This window comes from Cardiocondyla obscurior, linkage group LG04 (assembly GCF_019399895.1).
Source record: "Cardiocondyla obscurior isolate alpha-2009 linkage group LG04, Cobs3.1, whole genome shotgun sequence".
In the NCBI taxonomy this organism is placed as follows: Eukaryota; Metazoa; Arthropoda; class Insecta; order Hymenoptera; family Formicidae; genus Cardiocondyla; species Cardiocondyla obscurior.
In genome coordinates this window covers 10,099,459-10,122,168 of record NC_091867.1, presented here as the reverse complement: position 1 = coordinate 10,122,168, position 22,710 = coordinate 10,099,459, and the positions used below count along the sequence as shown (strand labels likewise).

Genomic DNA, 22,710 nt, shown 5'->3' with positions numbered 1-22,710 from the left:
CTAAAGAAAGGCACGCAGGCAGATGGACGCGCCGCAGACCCGTCGACCAGCGAGAGGAAATCTGTGCTCGAGTGTTCGAGCAAATTATCGCCGGCAAAACCGAAGTTAGCACGTTTATATTTCTTATATAAGGCGCGGCGATACGTTAACAGCTTCTATTTGATTATCGAAATTTGCAGGGAAGAACGGAACGTGATTATTAGAGGATTAAATATTGTTCGCAAAGGAACCGACGGATTTGGTGCTCGCATAATTAGATTGATAGCGAGACGACGGTGATCTAATTGCTACGGCTGGATTGATACTCCAAATAGTGGAAAATATTTTTAAATACTCTATTGGTATAGTCGTGTATTTTTTTTTTTTTTCCTAATAAAAATTAACTTTAATTAATTTCTAGGAAAGTACGAAGTTTATATTGTTAGGGTCGGTTGTAAATCTCGATACTTTGAAAAATATTACACCACCGCTTCTCTATCCAACAATTTATTCCGCAATATTATTAAAGAGTTCACAAATGTAAAGCAGTCCTTGTGTGAAGTTACACTAAAATGTATCTCAAATTCGATATATTCGAGGAGACTGTAACCTGAGCTGAATCGAAGATGGCTAATTGGATATCGAGTATACTTATGTATTATGTTGCTACCTAATACGTTACATGAAAGTAACTTTATGTGTTTTACGTGTATTGTATTATTTTTCTATATAACAATTCAAGACATAGCTGACGATACAAAATCCGCTTCAACTGTTCAACATAATAATCTATCAATTACAAGGTCCATTTATAAATATAATAATCCACATATACGGTGCCAGAGGCAGTGGTCATGAATGAGGTCAATGTTATTATGTCATCATTTGTTATAATATCTAAAACACATATTCTTTCGTATTCACTCGTAACGTTCAATTAATTACTATTATTAGGATGTCGCGTATATTAATACTACACATACAAACGTATAGCGTCCCACTGAAATAAAATAAAAAAATAGTTTGCGAACATGCACCATGCATGAACACGATCTTTCCGAGAAGCTTCGATAGCTTCGAACAACCTGCTTCGATGCGAAGTTCTGTGCGGTCGTCAGGCCGAGACGAAGGCTCGCTGAGAGTAAATTAAGCTATTACATTACGTACGTGTGAGAAAAGTCTTAAAACACTGGAATGACCGGCCCTTCTTCGAAGAAACCATTGATCTCTAGCGTGGTCTACGCGTCGTCGAGCCGAACGAGACAATACTCCATATTACGCAAAATGTAGCGCGGAAACTCGCGAATAAATTAGGCTAAACGTGTGCAACAAGCGTTCGAGTTTGGCAAATCGGCGAGTAAATATCTTCCTACCACGGTATCATTATCCCAGCGTCTCCATCTCAAAAAAGAGAGACGTCCAGAAACGAGGAAATACAAATTCATCGCGTGCTACGCCTGCTAGAGTTCCGTAACTGTTTCTCGATTTCGAACTGCCGTAAATCTGATCTCTGCAAAAAATCTTGCCGCTCTAAGTAACCATCCTTGCCTTTGTTATGAGTATTAATTTCCTCCTCAATGTTTTCCTGCTTTTTGAAATTATCCCAATCTAATTTAGACTTTTCTAACGTACTAATTTTTGGCTTTTTCCCTATCTGTCCAAGAACCGAAGAAATACCACCTAAACCAACACGCCTACCACCTCGTCTACTTTCTTTGACCGTGGGAGATACGGACTCCGACGGTTTCTCGACGGATTTTTCGGCCGCGGAAGCTGACAATCTGGCCTCCGCGGAATCGACTGCTACTTCTTTCTCGACTTTCACTTCTTCGCCGGCAAATTCGAAAACCTTAGTTATCTTAACCTTCTCTTGGGCCTTTGGCTTTTGAATCGGTAGCGATCTCTCGTTCGACTTGCTGATTAAATTTTGTGGCTTCGATTTTTCCACCGCTGTAAAGAATATAAAAGTATATTAAATATTTTTATGTTTAATTTTTTTAAATAATTTTTTTTTACGTTTAAGTTTCTTTAAGTATTATATTAATCTAATTTGGTTTAAGTTTTTACCTGTATCCTTCATGAAATCAGCCCAAAGAGAATCAGCCCTTTTTTTTTCTTCTTCCTCAGTAAGCTCCTTTTTCTCTTTACATTTTTCTTCCTCCTTATTTTCTTCTTCCGATACTTTCACCTTATCTAAAGTTCTTTTACACTTCGCCCTCTTGTTCTTCTGACTTTTAGATCTCTTAGTACCCTTCTTTCGTTTAGTCTCCCTTTTATTCTCATCATTTTCATCTTCTGGACCACTCTCAGCATCACCTTCTGATTCTACTTCAGATACAGGATCGCTGTCAACACCATCAGGAACATAATCTTCATCATCTTCATCTGAATCAGAAGGCAACTGATGTTCTTCTGACATGTTTATGTTTAAATTGTAGAAAATATCTGGAAAATGGTTAAAGTATATATGTACTTCTTATAAAATATACTTTAAATTTCTGTAATTTAATAGTTTTTTTTTTCTTTTCTTTTCCTTCACATTTCCATTAAATATGCAAGAATTATTTTCTCCACTTTTATTTTATAATTTCAAACTTACCATATAATATTAGATACCATAAATAGTAATTAATATTCAATTAATAACTAAAATTAAATCTAATTTCACCCTGCTCGGTACAAAACCGCAATATCCCACAAATAAATATCAATTACGTTCAACACCGACGTTCCTTTGTTGAACATTCAAATAAAAGTATCGGATGCGACCGCCGATAAGGTGCCACGCAAATGAAAAATTTCCCCGAATTACCGCGTTTCTTTTTCAACACGCTGGGTGAAACTTAACCTCTACGATCGAGCTGAGGGTACGGATCGATTTCCGGCCGAGCCGGGACGCTGGACGTCCAAACGCGACTTCGTGACTCACGTTCGTTTGAATGGCGTTGCGGGTAGGTGCCAAAAATTCCGCGAGCGGACGTCGGCTTACCTTCCGGAAATGTCGTTACATCGGGACGCGGCGGCGACGGATCCCGGCGTTTATCGTCGCCGCGTTCATGAACCGTCGACCAGGCCCTGGATCGATTCAGTCCGCGCACGTACCGGGCGTAGAGCACCTTCCCGGGCGAGAAATCCGCGAGGAACACCTCGGAGAAGAAACGGGCCACGGCAACTTGCGACGCACTCGACTCGGTCCACCTCCACTCGAGCTCAGCTCGCGCAAATGCCGTCCGTCTGGCAAATATCGCACATTATCCGTCGCGTTATCGACACCTCTGGCGCCATCTAAAAGCGAGACGGGGAAATACAGGCCGCGCGGTAACAGCTGTTGCGTGAAGTTTGCGTCAAATGTGCGAACTCGGCTCGAGCCCCTTTCGCAGCTACGGTTAGTATCAAATTCTATTCCAACGATCTATCGGAATTATTTCTGTCGTTGTCTTACTTTTTCTTTTCGTTCTTTTTTTTTTTCTTACTCGATAAATTTAACATCGAGTCTAGGAAGGGACGTGACACGAGTCACAGAATCTGATATTTCGACGTTCCTTTTCACGCGAAGAGGGTGTTAAGTACCCTGGCGTTTATTCACGATTAGTTACAAATCCCTTGAACGACTACACGAGACACGTTAGCGAGAAAAGGGCGGAGGAGTGTCGGATTGCCGGGCATCTTTCACGAATTTGTCGAGCAATAATTTAACGCCTTCTTCAGTGTCCTAAGTAGGATCACCGCAGGGGTCACCGCAAACCTCATATTACAGGATCCATTTCGAATCCTAATTTCGACGAAACGGGTGACTGCCGGTTGACGGGGGATTTGCGATGGATTATGGATCAGCCGACCCTTCCTCTCGCGGCGACAGTCCAAATGAATGGGTGCAAGGAGATACGAACGAGTATGCATGTACGTACACGGAGAAAATATTAATTATAGTCATCGAGAAACTTGTCACAAATTTAAAAAAAAAAAAAAAAGAAAAAAGAAAGTCTTATTACACGCTAAAGAAATAATTATACGCTATTCAAAAACGTGAAACTTCTTGCAGTTCCCTAACAGTTCCGTCGCAATCGAAATCACCGGTCTTGATCGATCGATCTTGAACGGACAGGCGACTGGCGCGAATAGAAAAATCGTAAGCGCGCGGCAATGATTTCTAAATTAAAACCAACGCCGGATACGCAGGTCTTAATTTCATCTTCCCGTGCGCTTTCTAGGGAAGTCGAGAAAAAGAGGACGGCAGGAAAGGAGGAAAAACCAGGAAGGATGTACCAGGTGGCCACAAATGCCGCGGCGTTCTCGCGGATTGGATCGAGCAGCGTCTTGGAAAACGAGATGAGGCGAATGAGACGGGCGACTAATGCTCGAAAGCTCCGCCTGGTTTTCAGGACGTCCCAAATCACCGCATCCCTCCAACGAACACATTTTCTGCCCGTCTCATTTTGGCCCCGGTTCGTGTTAATGCTCCTCCCGGTTCATCTTTCGGCGTTTACCTTCGAGAACACTGACGAGCAATTAGTTGCCGCAAACGCGATCCGCAGTGACGCTTCGCCGATAGATTTTCTCGCGCGATTAGCGAATAAAAGAAAGGAAACAGTCGACTACAGGTATCGAGCAAAGTTTCATTAAATATGCAACTGTAATTTGTATCATTCTAACGCGAGTGACGACGATAATCGACGATCCAAGTGCAGTCATTAAAAAAAAAGAAGAAAAAAAAAACCAACGTTTTCTGCGCGATTCTCTACCGTGGAACTTTGCACTTATAGATCTTTGGTCTTTGTCTGAAATTAATCGAATTAATTATTGCGATTTTAAAGAATTAAACGGGCGATCTGCAGCATTTCGTTATTTCGGAGGACGGACCTCTCGCGTTTTTGCATATCAAACATTTTTGTGTGATTATGTTCTTCGAATATGTGATTAAAAAAAAAAAAAGATTTATATATCGAAATCTTTTTGTGTTTAAAATAGCGTGTGACATTAAAAGAACTTTGACGAATTGACAAAGGAAGCTGCTCGTGCTCAATCTCTCTTTTTCTCTCTCTCTCTTTTTTAAGTAAGATAATTTTCACAATTTTTAAAAAGCCTTAATTGCTGACAATTGTTTATCTTTAAATTTTCGATAGCGCCGCGTAATTGACTAATTAACAACGGCTGTTATTGATGCAGCAGAATGCCTCGAAAGCGATGCGCCTCGGTTTCGTCGTTGGACGAGTATCCTTCCGAGGAAAAGTACATGAAGGACGACGCGGACGGACGTGCGCCGCGAAACGCGGCCAACGCCAGGGAACGTGCGAGGATGCGAATTTTGAGCAAAGCATTTTGCAAACTGAAAACGACCCTGCCGTGGATTCCAGCCGACAGCAAGTTAAGCAAACTAGATACGCTGCGCTTGGCGGCTACGTACATCGCTCATCTGCGAGCTGTGCTTCGAGACGACGGCGAAGCCCATCCCGAAACTACTAAATCCTTATCGCTAGCTCTGGTAAATATTCATCCCTATTCCTGTTAAATTAGGACTTTAAAATTTCCGAGGAACTAATCACGTTCAAGTAACGTTGGCGCTGAAACGGAAGGCTGGACCGACGTAATCCGGTACGATTTTCAAAAGATAGAATTTTTTAGAATCCTTTTCTCGTTTGGGGTTTTTTTTTCATTTTTTCTTTCAAACAATTATAAAGTAAAAAAAGAATTTTTATAGATAAATATGTTTTAAAATTGGCACATTAAGTATCATGTAAAGCAGAAAGAAATAAAAGGGCCAGGATAATGTTCTATTTGAGCTATTTTTTCTTTTTTTTTCTTTTCTTTATACTCGTCTGATATTAAAAAAGATAAAAAGATTCAGAAGGTGAGCTATTTCCGAACTACTTCTGGCTTTTACAATCAGACTTTCGACTTGATAACGATTCCGTAAAATAACACAGAGACCAGGTGGATCCACTCGGACTCGCGAGCGCCGTCTTCGCAGTCATCTACTCTGTTTATGTCTGTCCAGGTGGATCGAATCACTCCAAAACCTTCCACCCACCCTTTGCCACCATTAATTCTAAGATAGTTTCGTTGTTTGAAGAAGCGTACCCGTTTTCCGCCAGCGAAATAGTTAGTTTGGCGTTTCCCGTTTCCGCGGCTGATCAAAGAAAAAAAAATCGCCTCTTAAAAATTATTTCAAGCAAATCTATTAATTCGAAAAAGTTCATACTTCCGAATCTTTCAAGCTGAGCTATGTCGAGTGCCGAAGTACTCTCTCGAGTCTTCCCCATTTCCATTTTTCAAAGGGTTCAATTTTAGCATATTTAAAGCGGCCGTAACGCGCGTCGCAATTCCATTTAAATTCGACTCGATAATGCGATTTATAAATTAATTTTAATTACAGTCATGGCCATTCGCTATTCAAAGTAACAACGCAGCCACGCTCACGAATAACAGTTGCAACGTGTCCTCCTCGACGTCTTCGAGCTGTAATCAGTATCGAGGCCAACAAACGCCTCACGATATCCAAAACTTCCATCATTCAGGTCATCAGGGTGCGCCCGCGCGCCATAATCAAGAGCAACAGTTCTCTTATTACTAACGAAAAGAAAAAAAAAGGGGAAAGAAACTTCTGACAATCCGATCACAGCTTAACTCCATCGAGTGATATCTACGAGGAATGACCACCAACTGAGTTACGCTACGACAATCTCGTTGTCGCGCATTCATGCCTTATTTATTCCAAAAGTGCCTTTAGTATTTATTGACTTAATCTTTATGTATTATCTTTATGTATATTAATATTACGACATTTGCATCTTCACTTTTATGCGACAAGGAAACGGCAGACATTCGTATCTTACTCATGTGCACACTTTTTTTTTTCTATTTCTTTTTTATTCTCGCGTATTATAGACATAATTTATCTCGAAGATTATTAATAGACTGAATCAAACAATTAATGCGAGTGGAACTCGATTAATAATTCTTGTTTGAATTTTATGAAGAGAAAAAAGTAGTGAGAATTCAGTAATCTAAGGCTCTCGTTTTTTTTCTTTTTTTTTTTTTTCATTCCATATCTATCACAAAGAACATTTAGGAAGAAGCTATTTCCTTGTCTCATTTAATTACTGCAATATCACGTAATATTATAATTGTAATTGATACCAAAACATGTTGACTAGTCCAATAAACATGTTTTTAAGATTTTCAAGAACTTTTCTTGTATTATTTAATACAATATTATATTAGTTTAAGTTAATGATTATTTTATGTTATACTTGTGTAAATGTGTTCTTTCTGAAAAGAGAGAGAAAAAGAAAAAAAAATAATAAAAAATCGGAATTTTTTTTTTTTTTTTTCTTGAAAAAACGCCGATTGGTATCCGGAACAGCAGAGAGGAAGTCCGCGGTAAGATTAGAAGGATAAAAGAAGTTCAAGTTAAATAAACAGCACGAAGGGCCTTTTGTGTAAACCTAATACTAAAATAATATATCCCACACGGGCGACAAATCGACCAGCACTAAACGTATCGCTGAACGTCTCTGCGACAACATACATTGGACTTAAGAATTTATAAACGAGAAGTGACGGTTTTCTTTTCTTCTTTTTTTTTTTCTTTTCTTTTTTTCTCCTCTTTTTTTTCTCTCTCGCTGATCTTTTTCGAACATCCTTAACAATTTCCATCGCATTATTTTCGCTTGCTATATGTTCAAAACGTGTAATCACCGAAAGTCGCTGCTCGACAAAAAAAGAAAAAAAAAACTTTTTAAACAGAAATTATTTCTACATATTTAAAACAACATATTTCTTACTTTATCAAGTATAATTTCGGCGACGTTCAATGAACGATCATAAAGTCGCGCGCGATAAAAAAAAGGGAAGTTGAATTATAAAACTCAGCCGGGAAATGTATAGAAATCTAATCGCCTCTCGTCCTTACCGAGAGCTCTCGGTTTTTGAGGCGTCCTTATCTAAGAAAGCGAGGTCGTTTCGCGCCTTTTGCCCACCGCAACTGCGCACGTGTGATGTGAATTGTGATCCGCGACGACGTAACGCCGATCTCACGCACTCTGCACGCAGTCATTGGATGCACAGCGCATCATCGGGTCGGTTTCTTTCAGCCGAACCTACCGCGCTGGCTCAGAGCTTGTCTCGCTCTTTACAATGCTGAGAGAGGAGGCTGGGCGATGAACTAGTGCTGCCGGTTCGGCTAAAACCAGCGTACCTACGTCGTCGATCGGAATAGTACCAGAAGGCGACGGAGTGGGAGGCTTAGCCAGCAGTGTCGGACTGTTCGGCCCTGACGCGAGACGTCGATCGATCCATCCACGAACGTGTGCCGTTTTGTACGTGGTGGTATACGCCGCGCGGTTTCATGATGTAGCGCTAACGAGTGATCCCGAGAGTTAGAGAGGCAGAAAAGACGGAAGGAACGCAGCTGAGGGGCGCGTAGACTGATCGCGCGCTCGCGTTATAGTCTTCCTCTTCTGGGGTAAGAGAAAGCCCGTCTGTCGCTCGAGAGTGGACCGAGTGTGGGGGAGTCTTCGCAGACCTCAAGTGTCCGAGTCAAGTCGGCCAGCGGCGCGGCGTCAAGATGGCGTGTGCCGCGAGCACAGCTGTTGTTTACCCACAAACCCGTGTGGAGCGGACCCGCTGGCCGTGCTAGTTGCCGTCGAGAGGACGTGGGGCGTGCGGCCGCGACGTTTCGTCTGGCTTCCCGTCGTCCGAACCGGTCGGCGACGACGCAGGATGCTCGACGGGTGAGCAGGGCGACGGGGCGACTCTGGCGCGAGAGCGACGTGACGAGAACGTGACGGCGACGTGACGGCGACGACGACGATAACGACGACGACGACGACGACGACCCGGCGTGGACGGCGGGGCTGGTGCCGCGCGTACTCGACGATTCCCCGAGGTCCGACTTGAAGCTCGCCGCGAGTCCGCTCGGTGTATCGTACGCGCTGGCAGAGCTCTCGTACTCACGCTCGGCCGTCGGGAGAGACGAGAGCGGACGCGCGAAAATAAAGCAGACTCGATGGAAAAGGACAACGGGCACCGCGACGACGGTAATCCAGTCGACGGCGAGAGAGACTAAACTAGCTGTATCCGCTGTCGCGCGGCACGGGGACAACGAGAAGAACCGGAACGAGAACGGCCGGGGCTAGGTTACGGATCTGGAGACGACGGTGGTAGTGTCCAAGTCAAGTCGGCGAGAAAAGTGAGTGTCGGCGAACTTCACAGAGTGACAGGGGACTTACGAAATACCGTTGACGATACCCAAGCTCGGGCCCGCGCCGTAATATAATGCACATTGTGAACGAGTTGAAAAGAGACGGGACGAGCGGACGAGGCGGCAAATGCGTGTCCCGCTGAGCGGCGTAAAGTTGGTCCCCGGCACTTGACCGTTGAAAAACCTTTTAGTTTCGACTGCAAACGGAGGTAGTTCACTGCTAAAATATCGTCGAGCGAACGCCAATCGAACGATGATCGTTATTTAAGTTTCGATGTTAAGGGGCCAACTTTACACCGCTATCTCGGTAACGTTTGTTAATTTTTCTTTTTTTTTTTTTCTCACCCACCCGACGTTTTAAAAACCGCGATCGGTCGCAGAATCTTTTTTTTTTTCTACCTCGAATCTACGTTGCTCTTCCACGTGCATCAACGTGTCGCGCGTGCACTTCCGTTTCTTGAAAATTCGAGGTTAGGTTCGCTGGCTCGCACCGATAGTGTCGAATATTAGCGTGGCCGATAAAAGTTACCGTTGCGTCGCTTAAATTACGATGACTCGACGAACATTTCGATCATTTGCGGAAACGTTTAGGCTTTTGTCGTCGATCTTCTATTTTATTCGCGTGAGTCGAAGATATAGAGCGCACTATTGTGAATCATTCCTTTGTGCTTTCTTTTCCATCCCGCTTGTGAAATAGACACACATTGTTTCATTAGTTGTTTCGGATAATTCTCACTTGTGACGTCATTTTATTTTCCTTCATTTGTCAAGCACAAAGGTAGAAACGACGTCACGAGCGAGAATAATCTAAAGTTTGGTGTGAATGCAGAGCGACTAGTGTATCTCTGGACAGCTTATCTAATCCTATAATTTTTTTTTTTCTTTTTTTTTTTTTTATGACTCATTATTCTTGTATGATTATCCCTAAGATTATTCTGTTGTGTATACATTAATGTTGGTTCATATAAAATTATCAGATCTATGTTTTTCAGATATCGCTATGAACGCCAGAACGCAGCTGTTCGAATTGAGCATGGAGGGACGCCAGGTGGACGAGGCGGTGGCGAGCATCTTCCACAGCGTGTTATTTCATCGGAGCCTCGGCAAGTTCAAGTACAAACAGGAGGGCAGCTATTCGGTGGGCACCGTGGGCTACCAGGACGTCGACTGCGACTTCATCGACTTCACTTACGTATGCTGCTCGTCCGTGCACCTCGACCAGACCCTGAAGCGCGAGATATCGGGCTTCTCGGAGGCGCTGCGCTCTACTGACAGCCCGGGCTCCGGCCAGATATCCCTGGAGTTCTTCCAAAGGAAGAAGAGCCGCTGGCCGTTCCAGCCCGAGTGCATACCGTGGGAAGTGTGGACTGTGCGTCTCGAACTCATTAAACTGGCGACCGAGCACGAACGGCAGATATGCCGCGAAAAAGTGGGTGATCTGCTGACCGACAAAATCCTCTACATCACCGAGGTCATGAACCGGCACGACTACATCCCGAAAGTGCCGAGTCAGGCCGAGCTGGATCTGATCTTCGATACCTCATATCCGGACATACAGCCGTATCTTTTCAAGTTGTCCTTCACGACCTCTAGTCCGTCGACCACTACGATGGGCAACACCATGAAGAAACTGATCCGCGAAACGCTATCCATTTAGTCGTTGTAATGTATGGCGCGAAACTTTTCACACGTTAGTGCATTCGTATAGCTTGCTAGAGTCATCAAAATGCAGTTTTCTTTTTTTTTTGTCTCGTTCACGTTACGTTTCCGCATTGCACAAAGTAATTTTTAGATTCTCCGTCATCCCGTTAGTGACTCTAATCTGCTATATATGTATATATACATATAGACATTATTATAAATTTTTCGATAAAGATGCTAAATTTCTGTGAGAAAGAAAGCGGAATGTCCCGAATCTTTTATCTCGCCCACGGCGAAAACTATCAAAAGTACTTTGGCCCGCAGCAGGCTCGAACGAATTTCGTAATTAAACCGTAAACGATAACTGCGTACGCCGCAGAGAATTTCGCTGCTCTGTGTCTCTAACGTCTCTACATAGTACAAATGAACACGACACTGTGACACTTGCTTCTTTTGTACTTTACTATGAACGCTTGTTGCATAATTTTAGCAGGATCACATTAGTCGCGTTTTATACAATGTTTTATCTCCTAACTTTCACTACTTAAGTCGCCGCGGGGTCGCCGCGGCAGAGCGTTATGTTCCTCTCTCGCTTCTCACTCGTTTTCAACGCTATGTATACCGTAGAATAGACTCGAGCGTGATTTCCTTTAGTAGATTAAACGAAACAAAATTCTCGCGCTGAGCGGAACGATTTGATTTAGATTAAGGACGCGGGATTAACTTCGAGTCCACAGTTAAAGGACGAGATGTCTTCGGATTCTTTAATATCCAGTAGAGAACACTGAATCTTAAAAGTAATTGTAACTTACTCCTTGACAAACTCCTCCGACTACACGACGGTTGTACTTGGCGTTAACTACACTCTGTTTTTTCAGCTACTAACATTGAAAGTATATATAGCTATCCTAAAGATTTTTGGCAATCACAAGACGCTTGGATTATTCCGCACATGTACATATATACATATACACGCGTTATACATACATTCACACACACGTGGCGTTGCATTGTGTACACGCACGCTCGCACACAAGCCCGCAGTTATTTTCATCGTAAATTTAACGCTGATTTCCGATCGTCCGATACCGGATTTCGTAATGCGGATATTGCGTACCGACCGGGTCGTACCTAGTGTTAAATGTGCGGAAGGGCAGAGTGTTTATTATAATTATGGTGTATGCGTGGAAGCGATTGTTATTTATTTTCACGAGTGATAATACGCGACGTAGGTGGCGTTTACGTGTATGCAGATTAGCAAATACAATTTATTATATTATTATTATTTCCTTCGTCGGTCTTAATTTATAACAATCAAATTGTACAATAAGTTAACAGTTTATCGTTAAGCCAACGCCCGCAATATCGAAGCGCAACGGGTGATACGAAAGAACCGCACGAAAAGAAAGAAGAAAAAAAAAGAAAGAAAAATAAGAAAAAAAAAAAAGGAATAATAATAAAAAGTAAAAATTACCGTTACACGGTTTACATTTCTCCCAGACGTTTCGTGCCTTCGTATCGAATTTTTTATAGGAGAAAAAAAATTGAACGCGCTAGGAGACTAACATGCCGGACGATAGCGTCACTTATTTATTGAGCTCGAAGCGTCTTTCGCATCTCGCAAAAGTGGAGTAGTCTCTCTTTTTCGCACGCGCAGAAGACAAATCTGTGATCCTTCTCGGACTCGAGACGGTTTCGTTCTATTCTTCGTGAGCGACGAATGCGTGTGTGTTGCCGTTGACATCGTTTTAAGGATTTCCACGGTGGCGGATGGTGCGGATGTTCGGAACGACTCGATAGATGACTAGCCGCACGCGAATTTATTATTATTACAATTGTAATTCGACGTTCGCCGTGAATGCCGGATATCTGTGGGCCTTACGCGACGTCCAAGCCCACAGGATCTTCGGCACTGACGGTGAAATGCGAAAGCGTTATTTATATTGTACGGTGTAAATAGAGGAGGGTATTGCCGCAAATCAAATCACGTCGTGCCGAAGGAGTTTTCCCCACGCGTTCCGAGGTCCGTTCCTGATTCTTGCCTACGACCAATCAACAAGAGATATCACGGCGCGTTAGTAGTGCACATACGAATTAACCGTAGACGAGAAGCGTAATGTTAATTTAACGATTAATCATGTATCGTCCTCGCTGCGCTTTACTTTTTTCTTTCCGCCGAATAATCTCCGGGTAGTTTAATGCGCAATCGCGACTTAGCTGAATGTCCCGTACTCGAATGTACATTGATTGAGTGTATCCTACTAGAGTGAGTCTTTTTTTTTTCCTTTTTTTTTCTTCCTCTAAGTATCGACTAAAGAAAGGGAAGAAACAATAAATAAATCGCAGGCGGTTGTCGTCGACATACGGCCGCCCTCTCCCCGCGATTCCGCGTAGAAAATCGACCAGTCTCTTTCCCTCGCGCTAATATATTTAGCTTTTACTTTTTACAATTGTACGATGTGACGCGAATGATTATATTGTAAATGTTAAAAAGATGTTGCGTCGTAGAGTCACGATGAGTGACATTATGACAAAGAGAGGCGTGCGTACCGTGCGCAAATATATATATATGACATATTATATAGAGAGAGTAAAGAAAGAAAGAAAGAAAGAAAGGGAGAAAAAGCAAAAGAGCGAGCGATTGGCTATGTGTGCGTGTACAACTAAAGTTCTGCGAGTTTGTCAAATTGCCACACGCTGTTATAAATATAAATAAAAATATAAATTATAAATAATATATATGTATATATTATATATATATCTATATACACATATATTTATAATATATATAATATATATATATGTATGTATAAATAGCAAAATAGATAAAACCGAGACCTGTATATTATAAGCTGCGAGACAAATGTGACAAAATGTGTAGTATATAGCGAAGAAGATGAAATATCTGCAAGGTTTAATTTATCATGATGAGTACGCTGACGATAAATGATTAATTATTAATAAATTACTGTATTTTATAATAGGACTTTTTTTCATGATCCGCGGTCCGATCCATTCCGTTCGTAAAGATTTAAGTTACCTGCGGATTCCAATTTCCTTTCTCCCTCGTCTCAAAACGAAACTCCTCCAGGCTAATTAGCTTTGTCTCAACTTCTGCGAATTACAGAACTAATCAATTAGAACAATTCCGTGTCGGTTGCGTCTCGCTATTTCCAACTTCACGCCGGCCGCGGTACCCTCGCCCGCCGTAACTCTCGAAGGGCCTCTAATTGAAACCTAACTTAATAAACCGCCGCGGGCTCCAATTCCGGATATCAATCGCGCCGAGACTTCCGCCCGTCTTATTTTTCGACATTCCGCTCGGCGTTTCTCGGACGCGGAAAACCTCATATTTGCTTGTCGCTTTTGAACGAGCTGAAAATAGTTCGCATATCTCGCGGCATCATTCGCAGACGAAAGCATACGCGAGTCAAAGAATTCATCCGCAATAAGACCCCAATGTGAGAGACACCTCTACCCTCCCCCCTCCCACCCCGATCTCTCCCCCCGCTTTTTATCACTCCCCTTCCCCTCTCCCCTTTACCCTCTGATACTGAATCATGCCTGCGGATCTCCGCGTGAAGAATATATTCATTTCAACTTTATTAGATTCTGGAGAACACTTGCTGGAATTTCGAGTATTTTTAGCCGCCGCCACCGCCTTGACATAGCTCTCAACGCCACGTGGCACAAAGTGGATCACGACAAATCGCGAAACCATCTAGGAACAAATATTTCACCTATTGTTGCTTATATCTCGGAACCTAACGTGTCAATTAAAAAAAAAAAAAAAATTAATTTCTTTAAACTGACGTACCTAACGTTAAAGAAAAATAATATGCTAAGGGTATTTAAAAAAAGAGGGGTTGTTTAAAAGAACGTCGACGTTCGGAAGTCGTTCTGAACCACCGCGAACCAGTGTTTCATTCAACGGTTAGGATAAGGTATTTTCCAGACGGGTGGACCGCATAAAAATTCGTTTAAAAATCATCCGTAGGACTAGATACGTCTTTTTGGACGCTGCCTGGGACCGACGTCGTCGGACGACACCTCGCCGTGACAAATATATCCGTGGGTTCAGGTAGGCACCTAGCGAACATACGCGTGCGCGTGAATGCCACCCTCGATCTCCCTCGGAGCTGATGTTCTCCAGTCTCAGTTGCCGACAGAACAGGGAGGCAGCGCGTTTACGCAGTCGGCGCCGCGATGCCCAGTCGTAATCGTCGCGCCGGTTTCCGAGATGAGAGCATTGAAAGCGCAATCGTGCCTCCGATACCTTTGACGAGCCGCGAAAGTCGCGAAGCTGAAGAGAGACGTACGTGCCCCTCATACACGCGTGCCGCGATTCTCCGCGCTCACTCGAGGAAAGAAGATAAGAAAATAGATAAATGGATTGATTACCGAATCGGGAGTTTCGCGAGAGACGTACACCTCGGTTAGTCCTAGCTGCGGCCCCGATGATCGAGCGTAAGGTATTGCGCTTCACGCGACGCCGTTATGCAAGCCTAAAATTTCTATTCGCGCCCCGAACATCGTAGTTTCACGTAATAGATTCCTATCGACCACTCGTAAAATCGTAGTTTCCTGCCGAGGGGAAACCCTATTAACGCTCCGAAAATAGTACTTTCTGTCTGGTGACCCCGTGGAGCTGTTAAAGATATCGTAGTTTTCCGCCGCTGTCTCCCGTCGTCGCTCTTGAAGCTGAAGATTCTCGATTCCGCGATAAAAAAAAAAACCAGTCTCGCGAGCGCGTTTCAGCTACAAAACCGCGACGGGTAACGAGAGTAGAGCGTTCGCTTAATAAGACCTCGGCATCGTAGGCTTTTTCGCGAGTGTATCGCCAGTTAGGTGTTTGACATTTGTTTCTTCGTTCCCGCGAGTCCTTCGGAGACACGCGGGTCCTAGTAGTCACGCCGGCCTAAAACTCGCGTAATTCACGTCCGCGCGAGAAATCCGCGACGCTCGTAGCTTTTAAGAGGTTCGTTAAAACCGCTCGTCGTCGGTGCCGTTAGGCGACGGAAGAAGTTGGTGTCTCGTCCGCTCACGGCGACTCGCAGACTCTTCAACAGGTGGCCGAGATCGATCCCGCACGTGTACAAAGCGTACGTGATCAGTTTTCACGACTCATCGCTGCACTTACTTTCTGTTTTTCTTTGCCCGCCCACCTCCTTTCCCACCCGACGGTTCTTTTTCGGTTGGATAATCCTTGTCGAAATCTCTAAGACGTTGGAAGTTTATCGGATAAAGAACAGCTCTTTCGAACAAGTTGGTCCGAAATTTAGTTTGTTGTAATATAATGCGTACGTAATATGTTACATTACGATAGAATACGTAATGTAATACGTTACGTACGTCGAAATATATTTGTGTTTCGTAATTTTCGTGACGCAACAACAATAGAATAAACGATTATTAATGATTTTCCTAAACTACGTTAAATCGACCGCTCGGTAAACCGGACTGGAAAGTAGACAACGTTAACAAATGTTCTCCGTTCTCTAAGCCGCTTGTAATTGTTTCTCGATACTCCCTCGACCGATTCACAACGCACGCATTAATACCCCCACCGTGGCTGTTAAAATCGGACTATTAACGAGCTGCAGCACGTAACGCGCCTCCATTAATCTCCGATTAATACGCGTTGCACACCCAACGAGTGGAAAACTATTTCCGCCACGTGCAATTTACGATCCTTCAGCAGCGTAAATAAATTCGCTCGCGCCAGAACGACCATAAAATTATTAAAAAAAAGGCGTCGACAAAATGATTGCGTCTCTCGTTTTTTTTTGTCATAAAATTACTTTTCAAAAAAAGAAAAAAAGAGGGAGAGAGGGAGAGAAAAAAAATAAAAAAATAAAAAAGAAAAAAAAAGAAAAGAAGAAGGGAGGAAGAACAAAGAAAACTTGCGCCTCTATTTCTGACTCTTAATGACGAAACGATCTCGAAGAGCGTTGAATTCTGTGAAACTTTTTAAATAGAACATCGATTCCTTCTTCCTCACTTTTTTTTTTTTTTTTTTATTAATATCTTTCTTTCTCTCTTCTTACTTTCGAGATTCGTGGCGACGTAACTGATATTTCGTCGACTGTCGATCGCTTGAAACTTTCCGTATGTTTGACAATGACGACGACACTACCGAAGTTTCGCTTACGTCGGCCAGGTCATAATCGGCAACCCCCTAATTGCTCTCCCATGTCTTGTTTCAGCGGGAGGAACGACTGTCGGCGCTCGAAAGTTTTGTTGCGAAGCGTGCTAATTGCCTGACTGTCACCGCCCGAGGCCGCACGAAACCGCCAAGCGAATTGACGAAAATCGACGTTTTTGTCACAAGCGCACAATATTCGCGTAGCCGTAATTCCGAATAAGGAATAAGAGTTTTTGACGCGGAGTAACTTTGAAGAAATGGACGTCTCCGTATTGAGCGGCCGCCGAGGAACAACGTAAAAGTTACAACGCAATTCGAAAATAAGAGTAAAGTGTGCAACGACGTCTTTGGGGATCCTGTCGCTTCGTCTATTCCTACAGAAGCCCTCTCGATTAAACGTTTACTCACTGCCACTTTTGCGAATTGAAACAAGGAACATTTGTGTTGCTACCGAACTCGTCGTAGTTTGTTCGCGGCGTTCCTACCGGTATTGTTTAAACGTGAATATCCGCCCGCGAGATTGTGAACGCGAGGAAAGAGGACCACCTTGGCTCCGGCGAATAAAAGTGTCAGCTGACTCGGACATTTAACCGGAGGACAACGGCGCGGAATTAATAAAAGCGCGACACCCCTTGTTAGTCTGTCCTTAAAGTGTCAGGGAAATCGTGCTGAAATTAAATCGCGCTTAAAGGATTATCTTAGCAAAAGTGGGGCAGGAGTTGGCGACGTTCGCGTACGCGTCGGGCGTAATCGATGCCTCTCGAATGGTTGGCCCTGCGAGGATACCGCGGCGCCCGAGCTCGAGCTAATCTGCTTATCTGGAGCTATAACTCGCTTATCTATCACAACCCCCGTCGCCTGAGCGCTCGCCGTGCGGGATAACAGCGACGCCGCCAACGTTAATGGGCGAGGTGGCTACGTGAGAAATTAATTTGCGAATCTCGGATCGACAACGGCGCGCGCCCCGCTGTTCTTCCGGCTAATTCCCGAATCGCCGAGTCGCATTACCGGATCGACCTTTCCCGTCTGGCAGTGGTCGCGGGGGGATGATGAAGCATCAGCAAGTCCATCCGCGTCAACGGCACGCTGACGCATGATCGATTCGACGAGGTAGGAGCGAAGAGGGAGAAGCCGTGGAAGAAGCGGACGAGGAGGCCAGGGCGGCGTAACGCGAATAACGTGCTCTTCAGGATGCGCCTTGAATGACGATACAGCGCAAATAACGCCCGGTGGCATCTGGTCGCCATGCAGAACCTGTCGACGCGGAACTCCAGCTACCTGGCGGAGGACATAATGTCGAATCTGACGGTCCAGATAGTGTTCTGCGTTTTCTACATCGTTATCTTCGTGCTCGGTATATTCGGTAACGTGCTGGTCGTGTTCGTCGTCGGACGTAATCGTCAGATGCACACCGTCACCAATCTCTTCATCGCGAACCTCGCTCTCAGCGACGTGCTCCTCTGCGTCCTGGCGGTGCCCTTCACTCCCTTGTACACTTTCCTGAGCGGCTGGGTCTTCGGTAAAACGCTCTGCCACCTGGTGCCCTACGCCCAAGGGGTCAGCGTCTACATCAGCACGCTCACCCTGACCAGCATAGCCGTCGATCGGTTCCTGGTGATTCTCTATCCGTTCCATCCGCGTATGAAGATCAAGATATGCCTGGCGATCATCGTGAGCATCTGGGTGATCGCGCTGCTGGTCACTTTACCGTACGGGCTTTACATGCATTTGGAGGAAACGTATATCTCCTTCTGCGAAGAGAACTGGCCCAGCGAACCGTTCCGCAAAGTCTTCAGCTCGCTCACCTCGATACTGCAGTTTGTCGTGCCGTTCTTCGTGATCGCCTTCTGTTACATATGCGTGTCGATTAAGCTCAACGACCGGGCGCGCGCCAAGCCCGGCAGCAAGACCAGCAAACGCGAGGAGGCGGATCGCGAGAGAAAACGCCGGACCAACCGGATGCTGATCGCCATGGTCGGTATATTCGGCGTGTCTTGGCTGCCGCTCAATATCGTTAACGTCGTCGACGACTTCTACTCGTACGCCAACGATTGGTCTTACTACAGACTCTGCTTCTTCATGTCGCATTGCATCGCCATGAGCAGCACTTGCTACAATCCGTTCCTTTACGCCTGGCTTAACGATAACTTCCGCAAAGAGTTCAAGCAGGTGTGTACGTACTGAATTTGTCAATTTTTCATCTTTCGTTTTTTTTCTTTTTTCTTTTTTTCTCTTTTTTTTTTTTTTTTTATCAGATTACAAGGCCAACTAAGTTTTACATTTTTTAGAGGAAAGTTCAACTGCAAAGTTAGATATTCGCGATAACGAGTAGATATTCACTTCAAACGGCGGCAAAAAATCAACCACTTTATAAAAAGTGTGAGAAATCACTTTTTCATAAAAGTAAACGTGTTCAACTTTAAATTGAAGTGAATGTATTATTCATTTCGAAGTGAATAATTAACTCGATTGATGAACGAATGACATCACTTATTATACTCGATTTTCAACGGGTACTTTATACTTAATTATTTCGCACGGCGAGCCGCAAGCAAGTGAGATCTTAATTACACATAATCTTTTTGCGTATAACCTAATCTAAAAGTGTAATTTAAAGTTCATTTCTTTGTTTAATATTATCCCTCTGTATTTAACGTTGCATAAAGTAAAGCATTATACAAATTAAAAAAAAAAAAAAAAAAAAAATTAACGATACAGTATTTTAATATTTACCTTACAAAGAGATAAATTGAAAATTAAATTCATTTACAAGTCACGTGCTTTATTTGTTCTTCACGAACGAAAATAATTACTTGACATTAAACAGAGTGAAAATATTTGTTTAAAAAGAAAATCAAATTACACGAACGCACTCCATATTGCAGAGTGAAAAATTCAAAAACTCGCACTGTAACAAAGATGTGAAAAATTTTCCGCTATATGAGTGAAAAGCTCACATTATGTCGAGCCATTCCGCCAGTCACTCATTTCTTTATTTTTTTTATTTTTCTTTTTTTCTTTCCTTTTTTCTTTTGAGTGAATTTTTAAGTGGATTACTATGGAGTTTAGAGTACATTAGCAGATCATTGGTTTTTACGTTTATTACAGTCGGAGAAGAAGATCGCGAGTATAATACTCTTCGCAAAATAATATCTGTAAAATCCTCGAGATGCAGAAAATTTCTACTAGAAACGGCGCGTTAGAAGTTAAACTCTCGAAGTTCCCGAGGCAAGTTTCTCAAACACATATCCAGAAAATGTTCTCCGAGGTTTTTCAAATATTTAACCAGTCAGTTCCTATTATTTAAGCTACACAATATTTCTCCAAAAAAAAAGAAAGAAAAAAAAAAGAAAAAATAAAATAAAATAAAATAAAGTTATATCGCAGACAATTACGGATACGTTCTCGAAATTTTTTTCAAGCCCTGGGAAAGGACCTGGGGGAGTATTTGGTTTTATGAAACGAGGTAATATTAAAAGTTAATGCACGCAACGTTTACCTTGGTATACTTCGCCCGTGTAACTTTTAGCGTGGCGATATTACATCGCTACGCCGTCTAATGCGTTCGGAACTAACTGCATGCAATTTCGACGGGGCCTCGCACGAGGGATGCACTTTAAGTAATTGGGACGGGGACTGTTTATATCGAGACTGAAGGAGCGGGAATCTCCGAGGCGTTACGCTCTCGATTGCGACACGTTCGAAGAGAAATCGACGGGACACGTCTCGAATCCTATCGCCCCCGAAATTAATTTGCGGCGAAGTTAGCTCTTCTCCGCGGCGTGTTTCGCGCAACGAGATCAAAACTTGTTTCGAGTATCGACGCGCTAATAGTAAAATAGTCGCGGCCTGGCAAGAAGATAGTCGCGCGAATGCGATACCAGATGTATGTTGTACGTATCGGGCGCGCTTTGCCGGGTGTACCTATTGAATGTGTCTCGCATTCCGAACAGTGGCGGTATTAAATCGATTCGAAGCCATCGGCGGACTGGCGCGTTTCAATTCATGGCCGCATTTGTCAAAGAAAAAAAAAATAAAAAAAAAAAATTAATAAAGAAACAAGCTTTTCTTATCGTTCGCGCGAAGCAGATTTCTCTCCTCGCTAGTTGCGCGTTCGCGGAAAACGATTTACGCGCGATAAGAATATTTCACCTCCGCGGTATTTCTTTCGTTGCGTTCTATTGGAAAATATGCGCCGGATTTTACATCGCACTTGGTTTCCCTTATATTTCCTCCTTATCTTTTCCGTTGCCGCTGTATCCGTCTCCTTTCATTTGTTTTTCTCTTCATATACATTTATTTTGTCACGGAAAAGCGGAAGCGCGGGCGAAACGATATCGCTCGACGTAGCGACCGCTGCTTATCGCTGTAACGCTGGGCTCCGCCGTTTATCGCGTACAAACTCCCGATCAATTAATAGAATCTGATATCCAGGGAATTAATAAAATTAATATCTAAGAATTTGACTTCGTGACGTAATCGCCCTCATAAAAAACACTTGGATATTAATGGGAGCTGAGTTTCGCCCGTAAGTCGAGTCACGAGCATTTTCGTCCTCGAGTTTGATTAATTTTTAATTATTCATGTCCCCTGCAACTTGATTACGTCGTTTCATCAATGTCCGACTGAAAGTTCCTTTTTTTCTTTTTCCTTTTGCAATAATAAAATATGCCCGACGATTGTTCCGTAACGACTTCGAGCGCTCTCATAAACCACAATTACGGGATCGATTAATAATTTCACCTCGGTGTGAAATTATTTCCAACGGATTTTTGCCCCCGTGAAGAATTATCGGCGAGCATACGTCCGAGTTGATAAATGAAAATATGGAGAAAGCCGTCGAATATCTCGCACGAGTAATAACAAACGGAGAAAAAAAAAAAAAAAAAGAAAAGAGTTGAGCTAATTTCGAAGGAGTCGTATAATAGTATTTTTCATTTGCACGAATTAGAATTAATTATTGACCAGAACGGAGGTATACGTTCGTGAAAATTTAATTCAACGTAAGCCAGCGAATAATAACGAATAATACGCTTGAGAAAAAAACGGGATTTGCCAAATAGCGAAGCACCGGGTGCAATAACGTCGCTAAAGGGTATCGGATAAAAATCTTACGTCATCATTTTTCTAGGTTCTGCCGTGTTATTCAAGAAACTCCGACGACAGCATTCCGAGGACCAAGCTGAGCTGCAGGGGCGACAAGATATGTAACGGTAATAATACCATGCAGGAGACCTTGCTGCCTAGTAACACGAAGGCACAGAACCCCGAGGGATGCGAAATGATCATTCTAGAGCAGACGACGAACATCTCGAAGGAACTGGATCAGCCTTCGAGTTCCTCGAAGGACTTCAACGACGCGGCTTTGTGAAAAGGAAACCGCGAGAGGTACGCAAATAGATTTCGTTACGCAAAGTTACCAGGCACCGCAAGTCGCGGCTTACATTACGCGTAAATTTTCGTTGGGGTTCGCGGATCGTTCGAGAATACCTATTATTTCGACTAGAAGTCGAATCTCCTACGGTGTCTCGCATTATTCGCGAGTGCCTGCTTCGAGATCCCAGCGTTTAAAAATCGTATCGGGTCACCATAGCTCAGTGTTCCAACCGAAAGGTTAATCAAACGTATTCTTTTACACCTCGGTACCCTCTTCGTACGTACATCGGGATTTTACGCATTTGTTCTCCGTTACTTTCTCGAATGTAATATTCGCTTCGGCCTCGTCCTTCATTTACCGTTAAAA

The 22,710-nt window shown here is 43.4% G+C and overlaps 4 protein-coding genes across 5 annotated transcripts in view; 3 read left to right on the top strand and 1 right to left on the bottom strand.

The window, feature by feature from the left end:
• Positions 1-470: 470 nt before the first annotated feature.
• Positions 471-3,103, bottom strand: Yeti (yeti). 2 transcript variants are annotated; one of them, XM_070656245.1, is made up of 3 exons: positions 2,969-3,103; positions 2,047-2,424; positions 471-1,929 (listed from the first exon to the last, which is right to left on the bottom strand). In XM_070656245.1, the coding sequence occupies exons 2-3, from the start codon at positions 2,396-2,398 to the stop codon at positions 1,421-1,423; spliced, it is 861 nt and encodes a 286-aa protein (XP_070512346.1). In that variant the 5' UTR covers positions 2,399-2,424; positions 2,969-3,103; the 3' UTR covers positions 471-1,420. The 2 variants fall into 2 exon arrangements, with proteins under 2 accessions (XP_070512346.1, XP_070512347.1); XM_070656246.1 differs by lacking the exon at positions 2,969-3,103 and adding an exon at positions 2,579-2,941.
• Positions 3,104-5,135: 2,032 nt separating this feature from the next.
• Positions 5,136-8,143, top strand: Hlh54f (basic helix-loop-helix domain-containing transcription factor HLH54F). The gene is made up of 2 exons (XM_070656248.1): positions 5,136-5,461; positions 6,353-8,143. The coding sequence occupies exons 1-2, from the start codon at positions 5,150-5,152 to the stop codon at positions 6,548-6,550; spliced, it is 510 nt and encodes a 169-aa protein (XP_070512349.1). The 5' UTR covers positions 5,136-5,149; the 3' UTR covers positions 6,551-8,143.
• An 815-nt stretch (positions 8,144-8,958) lies between these two features.
• Atg101 (autophagy-related protein 101) lies at positions 8,959-13,803 on the top strand. Its single transcript, XM_070656247.1, has 2 exons — positions 8,959-9,169; positions 10,174-13,803. Exon 2 carries the CDS (start codon positions 10,182-10,184, stop codon positions 10,836-10,838), a length of 657 nt encoding a protein of 218 aa, XP_070512348.1. The 5' UTR covers positions 8,959-9,169; positions 10,174-10,181; the 3' UTR covers positions 10,839-13,803.
• Positions 13,804-14,714: 911 nt separating this feature from the next.
• LOC139101977 (prolactin-releasing peptide receptor) overlaps positions 14,715-22,710 on the top strand; it is a 41,221-nt gene continuing 33,225 nt past the window's right edge. The window contains exons 1-3 of the mRNA XM_070655530.1: positions 14,715-15,924; positions 17,029-19,136; positions 22,099-22,355. Of these exons, the coding sequence (XP_070511631.1) occupies positions 18,213-19,136; positions 22,099-22,338 (1,164 nt within the window). The 5' untranslated portion in view covers positions 14,715-15,924; positions 17,029-18,212 and the 3' untranslated portion in view covers positions 22,339-22,355. The remainder of the gene's footprint in view (positions 15,925-17,028; positions 19,137-22,098; positions 22,356-22,710) is intronic.